Below are 22583 nucleotides of genomic sequence, written 5' to 3'. Positions count from 1 at the left end.
GTTGAAAATTTGTCACTTTGTTTGAAAATATAACTATTGCTCTTAAAATAACTTTTTTTTTTAATCAATCTTTTTTAGTTGATTCGATTTCCTCAGTGTTAAGTTCCCCTGACTTTTTTCGTAGAATAATAAATATTTTATCTTAAAAATTTGGGGACTAGTAGTGAACATGCCAAAGAAATTTCATATGCCAGGAAAAACATGAAAATATCAGGGATTTTTTTTTAAAGTCAGGGAATTTTTTCAAAAGTGTGCTTTATTTTTGTTTTAAATACAATCTAAATTTGAATAACAATCGTTTTTCATTCGTAAAAGTAGCTTTATATTACAGTATTTAACAATTTTGTTGAAATTTTTTTTTTTTATTAGCTTTTTTAACAAAATTTAACTATTTTTATATTATTTTTTAGTAAATCGATCGTTTTCAGCTGAAAAATCAAGTTTCTGGTTCAAACTCCATGTATTTTATTGAAAATTTGTTCAATAATTGTATAAAACTAATCTTCCTTTTGGAGCAATCATCTTTTTGCTTGAAAATTCAACAGTTTGTTTGCAATTTTTTTCTCTCTTGACCGAAAAAATCTTTCTTGATTGAAAATTCAAATTATATTGAAAACTCGTATTTTTTTAATCGAATTTAGCTGTTTTGGATTAAAAATTTTAATCTTTTTGGTTGTAATATCAACTACTACATTTTTCGTTGAGAATGTAAATATTTTTCTGAATACAATTTTGATTACTTGGTTGAAAGTTTAACTTTTATATTAAAAATTAATTTTTTGATTGAAAATTCATGGTTGTGCCTGAAAATTAATTTTTTTTTGGCCGAAAATTAATTTTTATTACTGAAAATTTAATTATTCAGGTTGAAACTTTGAGTGTTTTGTTGAAAATAAACATGTAGGTGTTCAATTTTTTGTTGAAAAATTATTTATTTTAGTTGTAAATGCGTGTTTTTTATAGGCTGCTGGAAAATTCAACTTTTTGGTTAAAAATGCAATAATTATGAACAAAGATTAATCATTGAGTTGAAACTTCATCACTTTATATGAAAATACAACTATTTTGTTTAAATTTGTTATTTTGATACTGAAAATTGTAACTTTGGATAAAAAAATATCTTTTTTGTTGAAAATTCATATTTTTGGTTAAATATTCACCAGTCTGGTTTAAAATGGAGCTTTTTAGTTGAAATTCAACTATTTGATTTAAATTCTGTCTTTTTTAATTTAAAAATCAATTATTTTGTTTAAAATTCATATATTTTGTTGAAAATCCTTTATTTATTTATTTTTTTTTCAGAAAAGTAATCTTCTTGTTTAAAAAATAATTTTTTTGATTAAAAACTAAGCATTATTTTAAGTACATCTTTTTATCTGAAAATTGAATTGATTTTTAGTTAAACCTTGATCCTTTAAAGTTCAAAATTAAACTATAGGGCTGAAAATTTATCTTTTTTGGTTGAAATTTCAACTATTTAGTAGAAAATTCATGTAAATTGTTGAAAAATTGTCTTTTTTGGTAGAAAATTAATCTTCTTGTCTGAAAATTCAACTTTTAGTTGGAAAATTCAAGTGTTGTAGTTGAGGATTCATAATTTAAGTTTGAAATTTATCACTATGGTTAAAAATTTAACTATTTTGTTAAAAACGTGTCCTTTTTATTGTTGAAAATTCAATTTTTTTACTAAAAATTTGAATCTCCCATTTTTGGTTGAAAATTCGTGTAATTTGGCAGAAAATTAATATTCTTGATTGAAAATTCACATTTTTTTTAAAGTTCAACTATTCTAATTAAATATTCATAATTTTACTTAATAATCAAGCCGCTTAATTAAAATTTAAATTCCTTGGTTAAAAATACAACTTTTTGGTTGAAAATGCAAGTATTCCAGTTAAAAATTGGTCATTTCAGTTAAAAATTCATCTTTTCAGTTTAAAATTGAACTTTTTGGTTGAAAAATGATCTTTTTTAGTTGAAAATTCAACTGTTTGGTTGAGATTTCATATATTTTGTTGAAAAATCTTTTTTATTGAAAATTAATCTTTTTGGTTGAAAATGGGCCAATGGAACTTATTGTTCCTTTTTGAAAAAAAAGAAAATCCCTAAAAAACTTTAATCCAATCGGATGATGTCCTCCACTCCCGCATTGAGGTCAAAGGTTAATCTCTTAATATCTTCGTTGCTTTAGTGCTTACAAAAAAATGTTTGGGACAAATATCAGCCTAATTTTTTTATAAGAAATTTAATGGTGTCGATTCAGTTTATTAACAACAATTTTTAGAGACTTTTTTACATAAAATATTTTTGATACGAATTTATTAATACCATATAAATTGTTTTCACGTTTATATAATTGTTATTTATTTTCAGAACCTAATAAATAACAATTATATAAACATGAAAACAATTGATATGGCATTAATAAATTCGTATCAAAAATATCTACAAGTTTGGATGCAATAAAAGTCTGAATTGTTTAAACAAACATTAAATTATGTAAAAAATGTCTCTAAGAACTTTTGTTAATAAACTTAATCGACACCATTAAATTTCTCGTAAAAAACCAAAGCAACGAAGATATTAACAGCTTGACCTTTGACCTTGATGAGGGAGTGCGGTACGTCATCCGATTGGATTAAAGTTTTCTAGGGATTTTCTTTTTTCCAAAAAGGAACACGAGTTTCCACAGGCCCATTGAACTTTTCAAACTTTGTAATTTTTGGACCACCCTGCTGATTATACTTTTTGTATTTTTTTTTAAAATTGTTTATATTTTGTTTGACAGTAACGGCTCAAAGAGGGCTGGTACCCCTTAGCCCCTACTTAAATTTCGATCCAACATACTTGCCGCCCAGTCAGCCAGAGTTCATTTTTCCTGAGGGGGCTGTGAAACAACGAGGACGTTTTGAATTAGCGTTTAGTCATATCGGGGCGACATGTATGGCAGGGGCTGCTGTTGGCGGTGTTGCGGGACTTTATAAAGGAGTTAGGGTCACATCTCTTGCAGGTCAACAAGGAAAACTCCGTCGTACTCAGTAAGTGACGTTCAATTTGACTTAATTCAATGTAATTTTAATAATTACAGTGTTGCTAAAGGCCAAAGAATTATCGTAAAAATTGAATTAATTTTATTGTTATTATTATTATTATTATTATTATTTTAAATCAACTATTTTCTTAAAAATTCATCCCTTTTCTTTGAAAATGCAAATATTTTTTTCTAATTTTATCTTCATTTTTTAAATTCACTTCTTATCGTAGAAATTTAATCTTTGTTTGGTTAAAATATCAACTATAACATTTATCTTTGAAAAATCAGCTACTTACTTGAAAGTGATTTTGTTAAAAAAAATTTTGTTGTTGATGGTTTATCATTTTAGTTGGAATTGATTTTTTTTATCGGGAATTGACAAATTTGTAGGGAAAAAATCTGTTCAAGTTTTATTTCAACATTTAAAACAAATAATTAGTTGAATTTTAATCTTTTTCAATTATCATATCTTTTAGTTTACGATACGTAATTCGAAAAATTTGCACTCACAAATTTTCCGTTTTGTATTTTAATTTTTAAGCGTAGTGTATTAACAAGTTAATAATAATTTATTTTAGTAGACGACTCGGAATCAGTTCAAAATTTAAGAATTTTCAGATTTTAACGTTGAAAATGAAACTATATAAAAAATTTCTGTATGAAAAAATTGAATGTACAAGTAAAATTGTTGAATTTTTATGTATAACTAAATTTAACGCCTATTATTCTTAGAAAAAATTCGTAAAGTTGAAGAGATATTTTAAAGTTTTTGAAAAAAAAATTCATAATTAGTTTACAATTTTAAATGATTTCAAATAATTTAAACGAAGTATTTATGCATACCGACAAAATTCGGCTATTCGTACCAAAATTCCAGTGCAAATAGCTCACGGCTTAATTTAAAACAAAATATAGATTTTTGTAGATTTCTAAAAAAATATTTAGAAGCGCTTCTTTAAAAAATTCGAAAATGCCTTTTTGTTTTGTCAAATTAATTTTAAAAGAATATTTAAAAATATTTCCAAGGTGGTCAAAAAGGAATTTGGAAGATTTTAAAGAAATACTTAACGTTTTTACGATTTTTAAACTATTTAGAATGAAAATAATGTAACGTTTAATTTAAGAAGTATTCAGTTTATAACAAAACTGTAATCGTTCAATTTTTAATATTTCTAGCTTAAAATTGCCAAAAATTATTTGCAACTTAGTTTTTATTATTTTAAATAGATGAATATTTAGCTTTAGAGTTCAATTTTTTATATTTCAATCACTGCGAAAAAGATTTGCGAACCGGAAAATGCCCGTGAATTTTTTATGTGCTTGAAACGGCTACCCTGTTTTTTTTGAGTGATCCTTTTTTGTTAAAAATTCGTTTTTTTACCGAAATTTAAAATATTCCAGTTTTTTTTTGCTTTTAATGTAACTTCTTTAGTTGAAAATTTATTTGTTTGGCTGAACATTAATGTATTTTGTTGAAAGTATTTCTTTAATTATAAAATATTATTCTTGGAGATAAATTTATATTTCTAGCTTGAAAATTTAACTTTTTTCTTGAAAATTCGTCATTTTGGGTTTAAAATTAATTTCTTATTGTAGAAATGTCATCTTTTTTTTTTAAATACAACGGTTTCATTGAAAATTACTTCGTGTTGATGGGAAATTCAATTATTTGTTTGAAAAGTCGTCTTTATTGATTGAACTCAACTGTTTTTGATTTAAATGTTTTAAACTAAAAATGTAATTATTCTATTTTAAGTTTAAAAGTAATGTATTTTGTCAAAAATTTGTCTGTTTTGGTAGAAAATTCATGTTTTTGGTTGAAAATTAAACTATTTGGTTGAAATTTAATTTTTTTGGTTTGAAGATTCATCATTGTAGTTCAAAGCTTTTTTTTTTGTTTGAAAATGTAACTATTGTGCTAAGAATTTGCTTTTTTTCGAAAATTCGTATTTTTTGGGATGAAATATATATATTATGTTTATATTTTTGGTTGAAATTTTATTCAAGTATTTTATAAAAATTCATTTTTTTTAATTTTTTGTTTTTGAAAATTCATTTTCTAACTGAAAATTGAACTTTTCCATTTTTGCTTTAAAATTGATCTTTTTTAGTTTAAAATTATTTTGTTGTAAGCTCGTCCTTTTTGGATTGAAAACTAAACTTTTTTGTAGCAAGTTCGTTTTCCAGCCTAAAAATAAAACTTTTTGTTTGCAATTAACTTTTTTGTTAAACATTCCTATTTTTGGGTTAAAAACTCGTCTGGTTTGTAGAAAATTCGTCTTTTTGTCTTGAAAATTCAACATTTTGTATGAAGTTTATTTATTGATTGAGCAATCTTTCTTGTTTAAAAATACAGCTTTTTTGAAAATTGCTTTTTTTTAGTTGAGGATTCAAATAGTTTGTTGAAAGTTATTATTCTTTGGTTTAATTCAACTGTTTTGGATTTAAAATAAAAATTTTTTTTGGTTGAACATTTAATTATTCCATTTTTGGTTCAAAATTTTTCGATTTGAGTGGTAAACTCAACTATTTAGTTTAAAGTTCGTATATTTTGTTGAAAATTCAGCTTTCCTGGTGAAAAATTAATTTTCTTGATTGAAAATGCATTTTTTTTGTATAAAAAATAAACTATTGTCAGTTTAGAATGCTTAATTCGAAAATCTTTCACTTTAAAAATTTTCCATTTTCAAGTTTTAAAAGCATATATTTTAATTTAAAGAATTTAAAAATGCAGCTTTAAAGGTTAAAAAAATTAAAAATTAAAAGTTTTTAAAATCGAAGATTTTTTTTATAAATAACAGGGTGGCCGCAGAACCGGCAAACCCGGAATTTTACGAATTTTTAGAATAAAAATCTGCCCAAGTTCGATTTTAACAGTTTTTATTGTTATTAAATATATTATTATAAATATATATTAAAGTGCAGTTTTGAAGATTTAAACAATTAAAAATTAAAAGCATTTCAAGTTGAAATTTTTTGATAAAAACAGTTTAATTTTATCAACTAAAAATAAATAAATCATTCTTAAAATGAATCTGTACTCTAAGTATAGAAATCTGAACAATAATTGATTTGACCAAACAATTCTAGATCAGTTCAAAATTTGTGAATTTCCTTATTTTAACTGTTTCAATCCGAATGTCTTAGTAAGAATTGAAATAAATATATAATTTATTCCGATAATATTATTTTTTAAATTCAAAATTTTCATGATTTGTCAATAATATATTTTTAATTAAGAGTTTCAGGTCTTCCTTTATATTATTTTTTATATTAAATTTAATAAATAAATTTATTAATATATTATTTCTATTAATTTGTTTAGCCACTAAAAATGTAAAAGAGTAAATTGAAACCAAATATTCAAAAGAAAACAATTTGAAACTGAATTGTTTTACATAGAAAGCTTTGAATCTTTAGATTTTTGAAGAACTTTAAAACTTTTAGCGTTACAATTTTAATTGTTCTATTTAAAAAGTGTTTAATTTATGAGTGAAATTGTTAAATTTTGACGCATAAATAACAATTTAACACTTATTATTCGTAGAAAAAATTTGAGTAATTTTAAGAGATACATAGAAGTTTTGAAAAGATTCAAAATTAATTAAAAACTTGAAATTATTTCGAGTAATTTAAACGAAGTGTGTTAACATTTTTTTCAGAACTTCTAAATATATTTTTAAATTAATCAAAATTTTCCTGCAATCTTTGAAAATCCAGAAAATTAAATAAAATCCTTAAAATCTTCCATGTTCTTTTTGATAATTTTTTAAATCTCTTAAAATCTTCTTAAATTTTCTGTTGCAATAATTTTTCAAAGTTAAAAATAATTTTTAATTTCCTGAGAATCTTAAGAAAATTTTTTATTCTTTCGAGATCTTTCATAATTATTAAAAAAATTCTAAATTTTTTGTTTGAAATCTGCAAAAATCTACACTTCATTTTAAATTCGGCTGTAAGTATTTCAAATGTGTTAATATAGTCAATAATAGTCAAATGTATTATTATTATTTATAAATTCATTTTTTTTAATTTGCAAGAGTTTCTAAAAGATATAGAAAAAATTCAATTCATTTTAAAATATATTTACAAGTTCCGAAAAAAAAATTATTTTGAATTTGGAAAAATTTTAAACCACTTCTAGATTTCTCAAGATTTTAAAATCAAATTTTAAAGCTTTTACGGGATGCCTAGACTATCTAAAATAAAAATAATTTAACTTCTAATTTAAGAACTGTTAAGTTAAAACATTTTTTTGTTTTTCAATTTTTAATGTATCTAGTTTAACTTAAAATAATATAATTTTGAACATTTTTAAAGTTCATTGCTTGATTCTTTAATTTAGACTATTGAAAATGTTAACGTGGATTTATATTTTTGGAACTTAATCTGAATCTTTGCACTCTATAATTTATAAAAATTCTAAATTTTGCAGCTTATTTGCATTTCATTTAACATTGTTTATTTGAGAAGTGTTACTACCTTCCATTTGGTACGTGTAAATTTTTGAGCATTTGAATACACAATTTTTGAATTGAATAACTTTTAAACTTCAATTGTTTATTTTTTATTACTTTATATGGAAGAATGTTTAGAATATAGTTTGATTTTTTAAATTTCATTGGCCGCGAAACCTGGAATTTTTTTCTTCTATTAAAACGGCCACCATGAATTAACCTTTTTTTATAATTGACAGAAAAATTGATAACGGTCAGGTAAAATAAAAAAGTTGTCAGCGAAAAGTCATGGAATTTAAAAATTTGGATTTTGTAACAATCCTGTGAATAAAACTTAAAAAAAAAATGCTAAAACATAAATTTCGAATCAAACAGAAATTAAGAGCGTCAACGTCGTGAATTTTGAAAAAATAAATTTCTTTTATTTGTATCTAAATAATAACCTTATCCTTCGCAGATTAATTAATCATGTGGTAAAACATGGCTCGTCGTTAGCGAACACTCTAGGAGTGGTTTCAGTGATGTATACTTGTTTTGGCGTCTTCTTATCCTACGTAAGAGGAACCGATGATTCTCTCAACACATTAGCAGCGGCTACGGCAACTGGCATGCTCTTCAAATCTACAGGTTATTTGATTTTATTTTATTTTCATTTTTACGATTAACAAGGTTCACAATTGGATTGAGAGGTCCGAATTTTGATTATCTATTTTTAGGCTCTAAAAGACCCCTGAAAAGGACAATTAAAAAAATTATGATTTTTTTTTTATACCATTTTTTATTATTTTCTACACTTCCGTTTTGAAATAAAAAGTATATTCTACGTAAATACGTTCATCATCAGCACTTATGTTTACAATACAAATTTTAGAAAATCTTTTCGTGCAGTAAAAATTGATTCGATGAAGAAAAGGTGACTCAACATGGAAATATATCGAAAAAATTACGGTTTTCAAAGTTTCAAAAAGTTTCTTTTTGCCATCCATAATCAAAATGAAAAAATTTTGTTTTTTTTGGGCTCACCCTAGTGTACATAGCAGATTTTAAGATTTCAGAAAAAATTGAAAGCTTTCAAACGATTATAATTATTCCAAGTACAGCGACAAATTTCGAAAGAATTTACAGAATTTAAAAGGATTTAACAAATATTTCAAAGATTTAGAAGGAAAATTCATAAGAACTTCAACAGATTCCAGATGGTTACAAAGATTTTTCAAAGATTTCAAAAGAATTTAAAAAGATTTCAAAGAATTTTAACAAATCTTCGCAAAAATTTCAAAAGAATTCAAAGTTTGCGCAATGTTTTAAAATATTTCACAGAGGCTTCTTCAAAGATTTTACAATATTTCAGAGATATCATAAAGATTTCAGAAAGTTTTAAAAGATAAAAATATTTCACAAAGTTTTTACTTTGTTTTCTAAAACCACTTTTTAGTCACTTTTTGTTAAGATAAAGTCATTATATCCCCTTTTTTAAATGAAACTATCTGAATTTTCTTGAATTGTTTTTAAATATTTAAAGGTATTTTCAAATATTCCAAGAAATTTTGTATCGATTTTTGGATAATTTAAAGGAATTTTAAAAGATTTTAGGGTCTTTTCAAAAATCCAAAGAATTTTCAAGAGCTTATTCGTTTTAAAGAATTTCAAAGAATTTTAAATATTTTTGGATATTTTAAAATTTTTCTAGAAATGTCCTGGAAATTCTTTGATATTTTTTAAAATACCAAGAGATTTTCAAGAGCTTTAAAAAAAATTTCAAGGGATTTCGAAAGGTTTTATAGTATTTGAAATATCTGAAGGGTATTTTAAATAATTTAAAAAGATTTAAAGAAATTTTGTATCGATTTTTGGATAATTTAAAGGAATTTTAAAAGATTTTAGGGTCTTTTCAAAAATCCAAAGAATTTTCAAAAGCTTATTCGTTTTAAAGAATTTCAAAGAATTTGAAATATTTTTGGATATTTTAAAATTTTTCTAGAAATGTCCTGGAAATTCTTTGATATTTTTTAAAATACCAAGGGATTTTCAAGAGCTTTAAAAAAAATGTCAAGGGATTTCGAAAGGTTTTATAGTATTTGAAATATCTGAAGGGTATTTTAAATAATTTAAAAAGATTTAAAGATTTAAAGAATTTAAAAAAATTGAGAAAATTTTCAGTAATTTGAAGTGATTCCATAGAATTTTAGAGATTTGAAGTTATATTTTTTAAAATTCCTAGGAATTTTCAAGAGCTTTCGAACAATTCAAAGGATTTCGATAGATTTTTAAGAATTAAAAAATTTTTAGGATATTTTCAAAATTTTCAAAGAAATATCAGATTTAATGTAATAAGGATTTTAAAAAATTTAGAACTTTTTTTAAAAAGTTGCAAGAAGTTCATTCATTTCAACAATTTGAATTTATTTCAAAGGATTTTAAAGATTTTCGGGTATTTTAAAATATTTTCAGGAATTTTCAACAGTTTGAAAAAAATGTCAAAGGATTTCAAAGTATTTGAAATGTCTTAGGAAACTTTCAATAATTTGAAGTGATTTCAAAGGATTCTAATGATTTTAGGGTATTTAAAAAAAAACAAGTAATTTTCAAGTGCTTTAAATTAAAAACATTCCAAGATGGTTTCGATTTTTTAATTAGGTTTACAAAATCTTAGGATATTTTAAAAGTTTTTGAAGAATTTTCAATTGATTTTAATTATTTGAAAGAATTTCAAAGATTTTAGGATGTTTTAAAGAATTTCAAGTAATTTTTAAGCGCTTTAATTTTCAAACATTCCAAGGTCTTTCCAAAGATTTTAAAGAATTGAAAAAAATTTGGATACTTTGAAAGGTTTGAAAGAATTGTCAACTTATTTCAACAATTTGAAGGGATTTCAAAAGATTTTAAAGATTTTGGGACATTTTTGAAAATTTCAAGGAATTTTCAAGAGTTTTAAAAAATGTCAAGGAATTTCAAAAAATTGTAAAGTATTTGAAATTTCTTAGTGTATTTTAAATAAATTAAAGTAAATCCAAAGTATTGTAAAGAATTGAGGATATTTGTAGAAATTTTCAAGAGCTATCAATTTAAAACATTCCAAAGTATTTCCAAAATTAAAACAAAATTTAGGATATTTTAAAAGGTTTGAAAGAATTTGAAAGAATCGAAAGATTCTAGAGTATTGAAAAAATTGAAGTAATTTTCAATAGTTTTAAATTTAAAACATTCACAAGATTTTAAAGAATTAAAAAATTTCCGAATTGTTTCAAAAGGTATGAAAAAATTTTCGATTTATTTCAACAAGAAACTTTAAAGAGCTTTAAAAGTTGGCAAGGGATTTCAAAAGACTTTAAAGCATTTGAAATATTTTAGAATATTTTCAATAAATTTTAAAAGCAGAAAAAGATTTTAAAGCATTTGAAATATTTTAGAATATTTTCAATCAAAGGATTCTAAAAATTGCAAAGTATTTTTAAAAATTTCAAGTTGTTTTCAAAAGCTTTAAATTATAAATATTCCAAGGTGTTTCCAAAGATTAAAAATTTGTTGCGATATTTTAAATTGTTCGAAAGAATTTTCAATTTATTTCAATCGTTTGATATGGATTACAAAGAAATTTAAATATTCTAGGGCATTTTTTAAAATTCTAAGGAATTTTAAGGGGCTTTAAAACAGTGTCAAGGGGTTTCAAAAGACATGAAGATTTTTAAAAAATCAGATATTTTCAATAATTTGAAGTGATTTTAAAGAATTTGAAATATTTTAGGGTATTTTTCAAAATTGCAAGGAATTTTAAGCAGCTTTAAAAAATGTGAAGGTGTTTCAAAAGACTTAAAAAAAAATTTTAATCAGATATTTTTAATAATTTGAATTGATTCAAAAGAATTTTAAATATTTTAGTGTATTTTTTGAAAATTGCACAGAATTTTCAAGATCTTTAAAACAGTTCAAGGGGTTTCGATTTTTCTTTTAGAATTTTAAAAATTTTAGATTTTTTTTTCAAGATTTAACTGATTCCAATGGGCTTAAAAAATTTTAGTGCATTTAAAAAAATTCCAAGAAATTTTCAAGAGCTTTAAAAATTGTCAAGGAATTTCAAAGGATTATAATGATTTTAAGGGATTTATAGAATTAAAAATATTATATGGAATATAAAATTTTCCAATGGATTTTACTAGATATACGAGTATTTCACTGATGTCATAGAATTTTACGGGATTTTAACATATATTAAAGGATTTCAAAAAATCTTTTCATAAGAAGCGAAAGATTTCATAGAATTTCAAATATTTTTTGCAATTTATTTTAATTACTTTCGAATTCAACCTTGATTTTTATTAATTAATTTTGAATTATGTGAAATTCTCTTGAATTTTTCAATTCACTTGAATCCTTCTAAAATTACTCAATTCTACTTAATTCAATGGATTTAAAACAAAATTTGTTTCATTTATCGAGAAGTATTTTAAATTCCTCTTTAATTCTTAGGCATTTTATCAAATTTAACTAATTTTTTCATATTTTTAAATTGTTTTCAATTCACTTTATTTTGTTTATGAATTTCATCGAATTCTTCTCATTTTTTTAAATTCCTTTAAATTCACTATAATTTTATTGAAAGCAATGGAACTTGTGACAATTTATCCAATTCATTCCAATTCTGATGAATTTAATTTGAATTATTTTAAAGTTTTATGAGAGTTTCTCCTGAATTTGTCGAAATTCGCCTTGAATTCTGATAAATTCCATCCAATTCTTTTGAATTTTTGCTCTCGCATTCATGAGAATAACAAATAGAAAATTAAAAAATTTAAATTTAAAAGGGTTTTATTCAATTTATAAAAGATTAATTCATAAATATCAATGGACAGAGAAAATAAATAATTAGTCAGGAAATTTTAGGATTGAAGATTTGTGACTAGCCAGATTTACCTTTTTTTTTTCTTAAAAAAATCATAATTTTCCTTAAAATTATAGTTTCGGACCACTGTTGTGAGCCCTTAATTTTTTGTGTTTAGATGCTTGATTTTGATAAAATTTTCAGCTGGAATGCGCAGATGTGCAGTCGGTGGCGGAGTAGGACTAGGAATTGCATCTCTATACTGCCTCTGGAGTAATCGAGAAGCCCTCTCACAAATTAGGCATCAATCCATGAATCCGGCGTAAGAATTGTGTGTAGCAGCAGCTCCCTTGAAACAAATTTTACCTGCTACTACTATTCCTACTCGCAAATATTTCTACAGAAATTTGCTCTTTTCTAAATAGGTTTTTAAATTATCATTATTATTTTTTTTTCGTTATTTAGATTTGCAAGCTTTCAGTTTGTGTCTTGTCATCATTCTTTCAATTCCAAAATTTAAAAGGGAGAAAAATTTTTGCTGGAAATCTTGCTGCGCATTTCAAAAATGCATTAAGTCTTTATTTTCAGCATGATTTTCAATTTTCAGAGCATAAAGTAGGAACAGTCGTAGTTTTTCCTAGTTACTAGGAGCCAATTTGTACTGAATTGAGTTAGAAGATAAAATAGTAGGAGAGAATAAATTCACTTTATGAATCAGATTAAAGTGGAGCAAACAAACAATAGTTGTTTTTCGATAGAATTACTGTTTCTTTTTAGAAGAAAATAATTCTTGGCGAATTCTTTTATTTATTTGCCCTGCACTTAGTGTTCTAAAGAGTTTACCTGACCGGAGAAATTCTCACGAGCATGAGAATATGCTCGAATTTTATGGGCTTTGAGAATTTAATGAGAATTTAAAAGCATTTTCAATTAGGAATTAAAAAACCGTACTTTCTATATTTATTAATAATAATTACATGATTGAAAATTTGTGGGAAAATTTATCGCTTCAAATTGGAAAGGGCGCTTAATTGAAATGGCAAAAGAAGACAAAATAATAGAAAATATATTATTCGCATCATACATCCAGAAGATTAATTATAATAATGCAAAAAAGAGTGTTGTCTCTAAATGCATTTTAAACACTTTTTAGTTGAGTGTTCACATAAAAAAGATAAATTTTGAACCTAAGAAATGAATTTCTTAATTAAAATGATTAATCTTCAGACAAAAATATGAATTCAAATAAAGAAAAGGACGAATTTTAAAAAAATAGTGTTTTTTATAAAAAAATGGGTTTTAAACAAAAATAGAAGAATAAAATTTGCAGTTAAAACAATAAATTTTCAACAAAATAATTCAAGTTTAAATCCAAAAGATGGTGTTTCTACCAAAAACGATAAATTCAATAAAATACATAAATTATTAACTAAAAAAGATAAATTTACCGACCATAAATAGAATAGTTCACTTTTCAGTTAGAAAAGTAAATTAAAAAAAAAAGCTTTCAGCAAAATAAATTACTTTTCAACTAAAAATATAAATTTTCAAGCAAAAATATAATAGTTACAGCTTCAGTTGAAAAAATTAATTTTTAACTAAACATTTTTTTCAGACAAAATAAATAAATTCTTAACCAAAAATAGAATAGTTAAATGAAATTAAAATAGTTAAAATGTTAGAAAAATGAATGTTCAATTAAAAGAAAAAAACTAATTTCAAAAAAAAAAAATCTTTTTCATGAAAAAATGGGGATCAAACAAAAATAGAAGAATAAAATTTTCAGTTAAAACAATCAATTTTAAACAAAACTAAAAATATAAATTTCCAAACAAAACAAAAAATTATATTTTCAAGTTACACAGTGATGAATTTTCAAACAAAAATATGAGTTTTTGACCAAATAGTGGAATTTTCAACACAAATGATGAATTTTCTATTAAAAAAAAAATTAATTTTTAACTTGACTTTTTTTCAACCAAAAAAATACATTTTTAGCAAAAAATAGAATAGTTAAATTTTCTACAGAACGGAACATTTTTTAACGAAAACGATTAAATTTCTATTAAAATACACGAAAAAAATGAATTTTCAACTAAAAAGATAAATTTTCGGTTAGTAAAACTAAATGAATTTCCATCTAAAACAGATGATTTTTTAACTAAAAATAGATTAATTAAATTTTAGGAAAAAACATAATTTTCAATCAAATCAAATAAATTAAAATTTTTTTTATCAAAATACATCAATTTTCGACAAAAAAAGAAACATTAATATTTTCAGTTAAAAAATATTTCTAAATGTGAAAATAATAATTTTCTACCAAAAAGATCAAATTTCAACAGAAAATAGAATAGTTAAATTTTCTACAGAACAGAACATTTTCTAACGAAAGTGATTAAATTTTTATTAAAAAACAGGTCAATTTTTCACTAGAAATGGAATAGTTAAAGGGAATTTTTCACCAAAATGGTAAATCTTTAACTAAAAAGTTTTAATTTTTTACCAAATACATGAATTTTCAACTAAAAAGATAAATTTTCTAACAAAAATAAAATACTTAAATTTTCCATTAGTAAAACGAATCTTCAACCAAAGAAGAAACAAATTTTGAACCTCATAAATTAATTTTAAAAAAAAGATGGATTTTTAAAACTAAATGAATGTCAACCTAAAACAGATGAATTTTGAACTAAAAATAAATTAATTAAATTTTCAGTAACAAACATAATTTTCAATAAAACCAATGTAAATTTACAACGAAATAACCGAATTTTCAATCAAAAAGTTTAAATTTTTATAAAAAAATATCAATTTTCGACAAAAAATAGAACATTAATATTTTCAATTTTTTAAAAAAATTTCTAAATAAGAAAAAACTCATTTTCAACTAATAAAATGAATTTTCTATCAAAATAGACGAATATCCAAAAAAATATTTGAATTTTTAAAGCAATTTTTAATCAAAAAGAGGATTTTGTCGCCAAGAAGCTTAAATATTCTCCCACAAATTCGAAATTTCAATAAAATACAGAAATTTTAAACCAAATATTTGAATTTTCAACTTAAAGAGATAAATTTTCTACCGAAAATAAAATACTTAAATTTTCCATTAGTAAAGCAAATCTTCAACCAAAAAAGAAACAAATTTTGAAGAAAAAAAAAAAGTTAAATGTTGAACTACATAAATTAATTTTTGAATAAAAAGATGGATTTTTTACAAGTAAATTAATTTTTATCTAAAACAGATGAATTTTTGACTAAAAATAGGTTAATTAAATTTTCAGTAAAACACTTGATTTTCAATCAAAATCAATGTAAATTTTCAACGAAATAGCCAAATTTTCAGCCAAGAAGATTACATTTTTATCAAATAAGATCAATTTTCGACAAAAAATGGAACATTTTCAATTTTGTAAAAATATTTCTAAATAAGAAAAAAATCATTTTCAACTCTAATAAGATGATTTTTCTATTAAAATAGACGAATTTTCAACAAAATATTTGAATTTTTAAAGCAATTTTTATTTAAAAAGAGGAATTTGTCACCAAGAATCTTAAATATTTTCCCACAAATTTTCAGTTAAATTCATTAAATTTTGAACAAAAAAAAACGTTTGTCAACTAAAATGATGAATCATTAACCAAATAAATCAATTTTCAGTAAATTAGTTCAACTTCCAGTTAAGTATTTGATTTTTCAACCAAAAACAAGATAGTTGAATTCAATAATAAAAAAAAGGATTTTCAAGAAAATAGTTTTGAATCCTCAACAAAAAGAGATTGATTTTTAACAAAATAGTTGCGATGTTTAATCATAATAATAAAATTAACTTCAACTTTAGTTTTACGAAAATTTCCTGACTTTATCAGGTTTTTCTTGGCATTTCCTGACTTTCTGGAATTACCTGATCTCTAGCAACCTTGTAATTTGAAAAAGTAAATTTTTATTTCGCTTTAGAATGTTTTTGTAAAAATATATATAATAATTGATGCGAACTCCTGTAAAAAAAACAAGAATCCAACGACCAAATTTGGACCACAACTAACAAATAAAAACAAAAATCTTATTGTAATCTGAAAAAATATTTAAAAAAATAAAATATGTATAAATAAAAAAATAAAATAATTTTTGGACAAAAATAAAAATAAGAAGGCAGCCAACCACATCCCCTTTTAAAATATGGTTGGCTACCTTCTCATTGTTCTTTCCTCTTTTTTTATTTTTGTCTGAAAATTATTTATTTTAAAATATTTTTTCCAGATTAAAATAGGATTTTTTATTATTATTATTATTATTATTATTATTATTATTATTTTTAACAGGAGTTTGCATCAATTTGAATATTGGACGTTAAGTAGGATTTTTAATTTGGATTTTAATCTAATTTAAATTTCTTAAATATATAATAATTATGATATATAATTTTGTTTTTATGCGATAAATGCTTTAAAATCTCTTAAATTCTCTGTTAGGATTAGAGATAGCTATCTGTAATAATAAAATAGTTCAATCATTGATTAATTGATTGGTTCACAATGTACTGAGGCGTGGTGCTATTGCTTCGTAAGTTCTGAAAAAATCTTGAAAAGGGATTTCAGAATTGCAGCTCTTCGATTATGCATTGTAATAGATCGTAAGATTCCATGTTCAGTTTCTGTGTCATTTTCAAATTAAAAAAACACCATTTTCATAAAGTCAGGGTGTCTACTCTACCTGGAAAATCTGAAAAATCTGAAATTGTCAGAGAATTTCTATATACTTTTATATATTTGGAAAACTCTGGAAATGGCAGGGTTTTTTTTCGTTTTAAAGTCAGCGAATTTGTTCGAAAGCGTGCTTTATTTTTGTTATATTTGCAATTTAAATTTTATTAACAATGATTCTTTATTTGTGAAAGTAGTTTTATATTACTGCATTGAACTAATTTGTTGAAAATACTTTTTTTTTGTTTGAAATCAATTTTATTAACTGAAAATTCCAGTAGTTGGTAGAAAATTCATTCTTTTTGGTGGATTTAAAAAATTTTTTTAAATAAAAAATTTAAATCTTTGGTTGAAATATTAACTAATACATTCTTTTATTCTGAATTCATCTTTCTTGAATAAAGATTGAATTCCTTGCTTGAGAATTACTCTTTTGTTTAAAATTAATTTTTTTGTGGTTAAAGATTCATAATTTTAATTGAAAATTGATTTCCTTGAGTGAAAATGTAATTTTTTTTTTTTGATAACTTGTTTGTTGCTGAAAATGATTTTTTCTTGTGAAAATATAACTATGTAATATATGACTGAAAAATGATCTATTTTAGTTGAAAATTGTGACTTTTTTTGGTAGAAAATAATCTTCTGGATTTTTGGTTGCAAATTCAAATATTTCAGTTGAAGATTTATAATTTTAGTTGAAAATTCATCACTTTATTTGAAAATGTAATATTTTTTTGAAAATGAGTTTCGTTTTTATTGCAAATTAGTTGTTTTTTTGTCGGAAAATGCTACTACAATTGAAAATTACATCCCTTTAGTTTGAAATTCATCTTGTTGGTTAAACAATAGTTTTTAACTGATAATTTAGCTATTCAATCGTTGGTTGATAATTTATCTTTTCGATTTAAAATTCGTATATTTTCTATAAAATTAATGTTTTTAGTGAAAATTAATCTTCTTGATTAAAGATCAATCTTTTTGGTGGAAAGCTCAAATGTTTTAGTTAAAGATTGATAATTTCAATTGAAAATTCATGTGTTTTCTTAAAAATTTAAATATTTCATTTTTGGCTGAAACTTGATCTTTTTTAGTTTAAAATTCTATTGTTTGGTTGAAAATTGATCTTTCTTTATTTGATAATGCCAATATTTAATTGCAAATTTATGTATTTTGTTGAAAAATCGCCTTTGTGATAGAAAATTATATTTTTTAAATGAAAATTAACGTATTCCAATTAAATATTCATCAATTTCGCTGAAAAATTATCTTTTTGGTTAAAAATTAAACTACTTAGTTTAAACATGAACTCTTTTCTCAAAAATTCATCCATTTCAGATGAAGTATCATCATTTTAGTTGGAAATTCACTAGTTTTGTTGAAAATTCAACTTTTTGGTTAAAAATTGGTCTTTTTTTTGTTGAAAAATCAACTTTTTCGTTACAAATTGGTCTTTTTTAGTTTGAAAATTCAACTTTATGGTTAAAAATTGGTCTTTTTTAATTGAAAATTCGACTTTTTGGTTAAAAACTGGTCTTTTTTAGTTTGAAAATTCAACTTTATGGTTGAAAATTGGTCTTTTTTAGTTAAAAATTAAACTACTTGATTTAAAAATGAACTCTTTTATCAAAAATTCATCTTTTTTTTTATTAAATTCATCCATTCCAGATGAAGAATCATCATTTTAGTTGGAAATTCACGAGTTTTGTTGAAAATTAAACTTTTTTTGATAAAAATTCAAATATATTTTTTTAAATCGTCTTTCTCGATGAAAAATTAATCTTTCTGTTTGAAAATTTACCGTCTTGTTTGAAAATGATTTTTTTTTTTTAAATTGAAGTATTCCAATTAAGTATTGATCATTTTATTAATTAATTCATCTTTTTGGTTGAAAATAAAACTACTTGGTTAAAAGATAAATTAAGTTTGGTTTAAAAATAAATCTGTTGTTATTATTATTAAAAAATTAATTTTTTTAACTGAAAACTTAACTATTCCACTTTTGATTAATTGGTGTTATTTTGTCGACTAGGATAATTAATTATTCCACTTTTGGTTGAAAATTGTTTTTTTTTTTTGAATTTGATAATTGAAATATTTAATTGAAAATTCATGAATTTTGTTGAAAAATGGTCTTTTTGGTATAAAATTGATCTTTATGTATGAAAATTTTAGTAATCCAGTTTAATATTAATAATTTTAGTTGGAAATTCATCTTTTAGGTTAAAAATAAAACTACTTAGTTTAAAAATGAACTCTTCTCAAAAATTCGTCTTTTTGTTTAAAATTCATTCATTCCAGGTGAAGATTCATCATTTTAATTAAAAGTTCAACTTTTCGATTTAAAATTGGCCTCTTTTAATTGAAAATTCAACTTTTTTTATAAAAAGTCATATATTTTTCGAAAAATCTTCTTTCTCGGTATAAAATTAATTTTCCTGTTAGGAAAATTTATCGTTTTGTTTGAAAATTAATTTTTTTTTGCTTAAAAGTTGAAGTATCCCATTTAAGTATTGATAATTTTATTAATTAATTCACCTTTTTGGTTGAAAATAAAACTACTTGGTTAAAAGATAAATTAAGTTTAATTTAAAAATAAATCTGTTATTATTATTATTAAAAAATTAATTTTTTTAACTGAAAACTTAACTATTCCACGTTTTATTAATTGGTGTTATTTTGTCGAATCAGATAATTAATTATTCCATTCTTGGTTGAAAATTGGTATTTTTGAATTTGATAATGCAAATATTTAATTGAAAATTCATGAATTTGGTTGAAAAATCGTCTTTGTGGTAGAAAATTAATCTTTTCAAAGGAAAATTAAAGTATTCCAGTTTAATATTAATAATTTTAGTTGAAAATTCATCTTTTTGGTTAAAAATAAAACTAATTAGTTTAAAAATGAACTCTTTTCTCAAAAGTTTAACTTTTTGGTTAAGAATTGGCCTTTTGTATTGAAAATTCAACTTTGTTGATAAAAATTCATATATTTTTTGAAAAATCGTCTTTCTCGGCGGATAATTAATCTTCCTGTTTGAAAATTAATCGTCTTGTTTGAAAATTCATTTTTTTTGTGCTTAAAAATTTAAATATTCTAATTAATTATTGATAATTTTATTAATTAATTCGTCTTTATGGTTGAAAATAAAACCACTAGGTTAAAAGATAAATTAAGTTTGGTTTAAAAATAAATTTTATTGTTGTTTTTTTTTTAAATAATTTTTTAAACTGAAAATTTAACTATTCCACTTTTGATTAATTGGTGATATTTTGTCGACTAGGATAATTAATTAATTTATTTTTGGTTGAAAGTTGATCTTTTTTATTTCAAAATTCAGCTGTTTGTTTGAAAATTGATCATTTTGAGTTAAAACTTCAACTGCATGATTGAGAATTATTGTATATTTTTTTAAATCGTCTTTTTTCGTAGAAAATTGAAAAAATATAAATTTGAAGCGGTTTAAATCGAATTTAATACAATACCCACATTTTCTACCTAAATATACACTGAATTTAAAGTATAAGTAGATAAAATAAAAATTTGGTTTGAGTTTTTATTCAAATTCGTGGACTTCAGAGACAAATTCAAGAAATGATTAATTATGATTTCAGTATTATTTAATTTTTTTAATTAATCTATCGTGCTCAAATATTTTAGAATGTATTGTAATATTAATTAAATTCATAGAAACTTAAAAAGAAACATTATTTGCATAAATTCGCGAAAAAATATATCTGGAAAAAACTTTGAATTGTCAGATAATTATTTTCCAGAATTTGAGTAGACACCCCGAATGTTTGTTGTACTGATTGGACTTAAAATCTAAAAGAAATTTCTTATAGGGATTAGAATTTTCGAAATAATCAGTCTTATGCTAAACCAAATACTTAAAACTAAAGCAATAATAATATAACAGAGAAATGTTGTTGACAATGAACGAGAAATTGAAAAATTTAGATGAAAATTTAAATACTTAACGTATTTTGATGTTGTGTTTGTGATTTACAGTTTGGGAAAACAATTAAGGGCTTAGCCGAATATTTATAAGACTCAGCACTGCATTTTAAAAGTTATAACTTAGAATAGTTCACAGATTTCCTAAATACATTTTAATTAAGAACTGAGTGTTAAACCAATTTTCTAGTATCATGTTCATCAGCTCCATATATTTATTCCATAAAAGTCAGATTAAAAAAAAAAAAAGAATTCAAGCATTTAACAATTCAAATAGATCTCGATAGAGAATGTAACATTTTTTCCAGCAGAATTATTGTAATTAGTTAAACAATAAAATATTACTTCATTAGAAATTGGCTCCTACTTACTATCCATCCTTTTGCTACTATTCCCTATATTTTTTAATTGATATATTGTTTAATACCTCTTTTAATTTAATATAATGCAGGGTGTCTACCCTACCTGGAAAACCTAGAATTATCAGGGAATTTTTTTATACCTGGAAAACCCTGGAAATGGCAGAGAATTTTTTTTAAGCCAGGGAATTTTTTCGAGAGCGAAATTAATTTCTTTTTTAAATTAAAATATTTAATTAAATAACACGTTTTTTTGTTTGTAATCAATTTTTTAAACTAAAAGTTCAACTATTTAGTTTTTAGTTGAAAATTCATTCTTTTTGGCCGAATTCCATTATTTTTTATTAAAAATTTTAATCTTCTTTGTTGAAATTTAAATCAATACGTTTTTTGTTCCGAATGCACTATTTAAATGAATATTTAATTACTTTGTTGAGAGTGACTCTTTTGTTAAAAATTAATTTATGGTTGTTAAAGATTCATCATTTTAATCGGAAATTCATCTCCTTGGTTGAAAAATGAGCTGTTTTGTTAAAAATTCGTTTTTTTCTTTGAATGAAAATTAATTTTTTAACTGAAAATTTAACTATTCCAGTTGCAACTTTAACTATTTTGTTAAGATTTGATTGCTTCTGTGTTTTTTGAAAATTAATTTTTTTTATTGAAAATATAACTATTTAATATTTAGTTGAAAAAATGATCTTTAGTTGACAATTTTTACTTTTTTGGTAGAAATCAATCTTCTGGGCTGAAAATTAATCCTTTTGTTGGAATTTTAATGATTTTAGTTGGACTCGACATTTCAGTTGAAAATCCGTCGTTTTGGTTGAAAATTAATTTTTTACCTGAAAACTGAAATATCCAATTGTTTGACAATTTATATTTTTAATTTAAAATTCATGTATTTTCTATAAAATTCGTATTTTTTGATAAAAATGATTTTTCTATTAAATTTTTGGTTTAAACTTGATCTCTTTTAGTATAAAATTCAACTATTTTGTTGAAAATTTGTCCTTTTTTATTTGATAATGTAAATATTTCGTATGAACAATCATCTATTTTGACGAAAAATCATCTTTGTGGCAGAGAATTCATCTTTTTGGTCAACAATAATAAAACTACTTGATTCAAATTTGAAATTGTTTCTCAAAAATGCATATTTTTGTTTAAAATTCATCTATTCCAGATAAAATTTATCATTTTAGTTGGAAATTAGTTAGTTTAGTTATAAATTTAACTATTTGATTAAAAT

At 22.9% G+C, this 22583-nt stretch overlaps 1 protein-coding gene across 3 annotated transcripts in view; it reads left to right on the top strand.

Annotated features, from left to right (window-relative positions):
• Positions 1 to 22583, top strand: part of LOC117178752 (mitochondrial import inner membrane translocase subunit Tim23) — a 30313-nt gene that overhangs the window by 3259 nt on the left and 4471 nt on the right. For 2 of the 3 annotated variants that reach the window (XM_033370192.1, XM_033370193.1), the window contains exons 2-4: positions 2789 to 3038; positions 7949 to 8118; positions 12515 to 12632. In XM_033370192.1, the coding sequence (XP_033226083.1) occupies positions 2789 to 3038; positions 7949 to 8118; positions 12515 to 12632 (538 nt within the window). Of the gene's footprint in view, positions 1 to 2788; positions 3039 to 7948; positions 8119 to 12514; positions 12642 to 22583 lie in introns of all 3 variants that reach the window. The other variant, XM_033370194.1, reaches the window with a different exon arrangement.

This window comes from Belonocnema kinseyi, chromosome 8 (assembly GCF_010883055.1).
Source record: "Belonocnema kinseyi isolate 2016_QV_RU_SX_M_011 chromosome 8, B_treatae_v1, whole genome shotgun sequence".
NCBI classification, from domain to species: Eukaryota; Metazoa; Arthropoda; class Insecta; order Hymenoptera; family Cynipidae; genus Belonocnema; species Belonocnema kinseyi.
The sequence above is the reverse complement of the archived record's forward strand: the minus strand, read 5'-3'. Positions and strand labels throughout refer to the sequence as shown.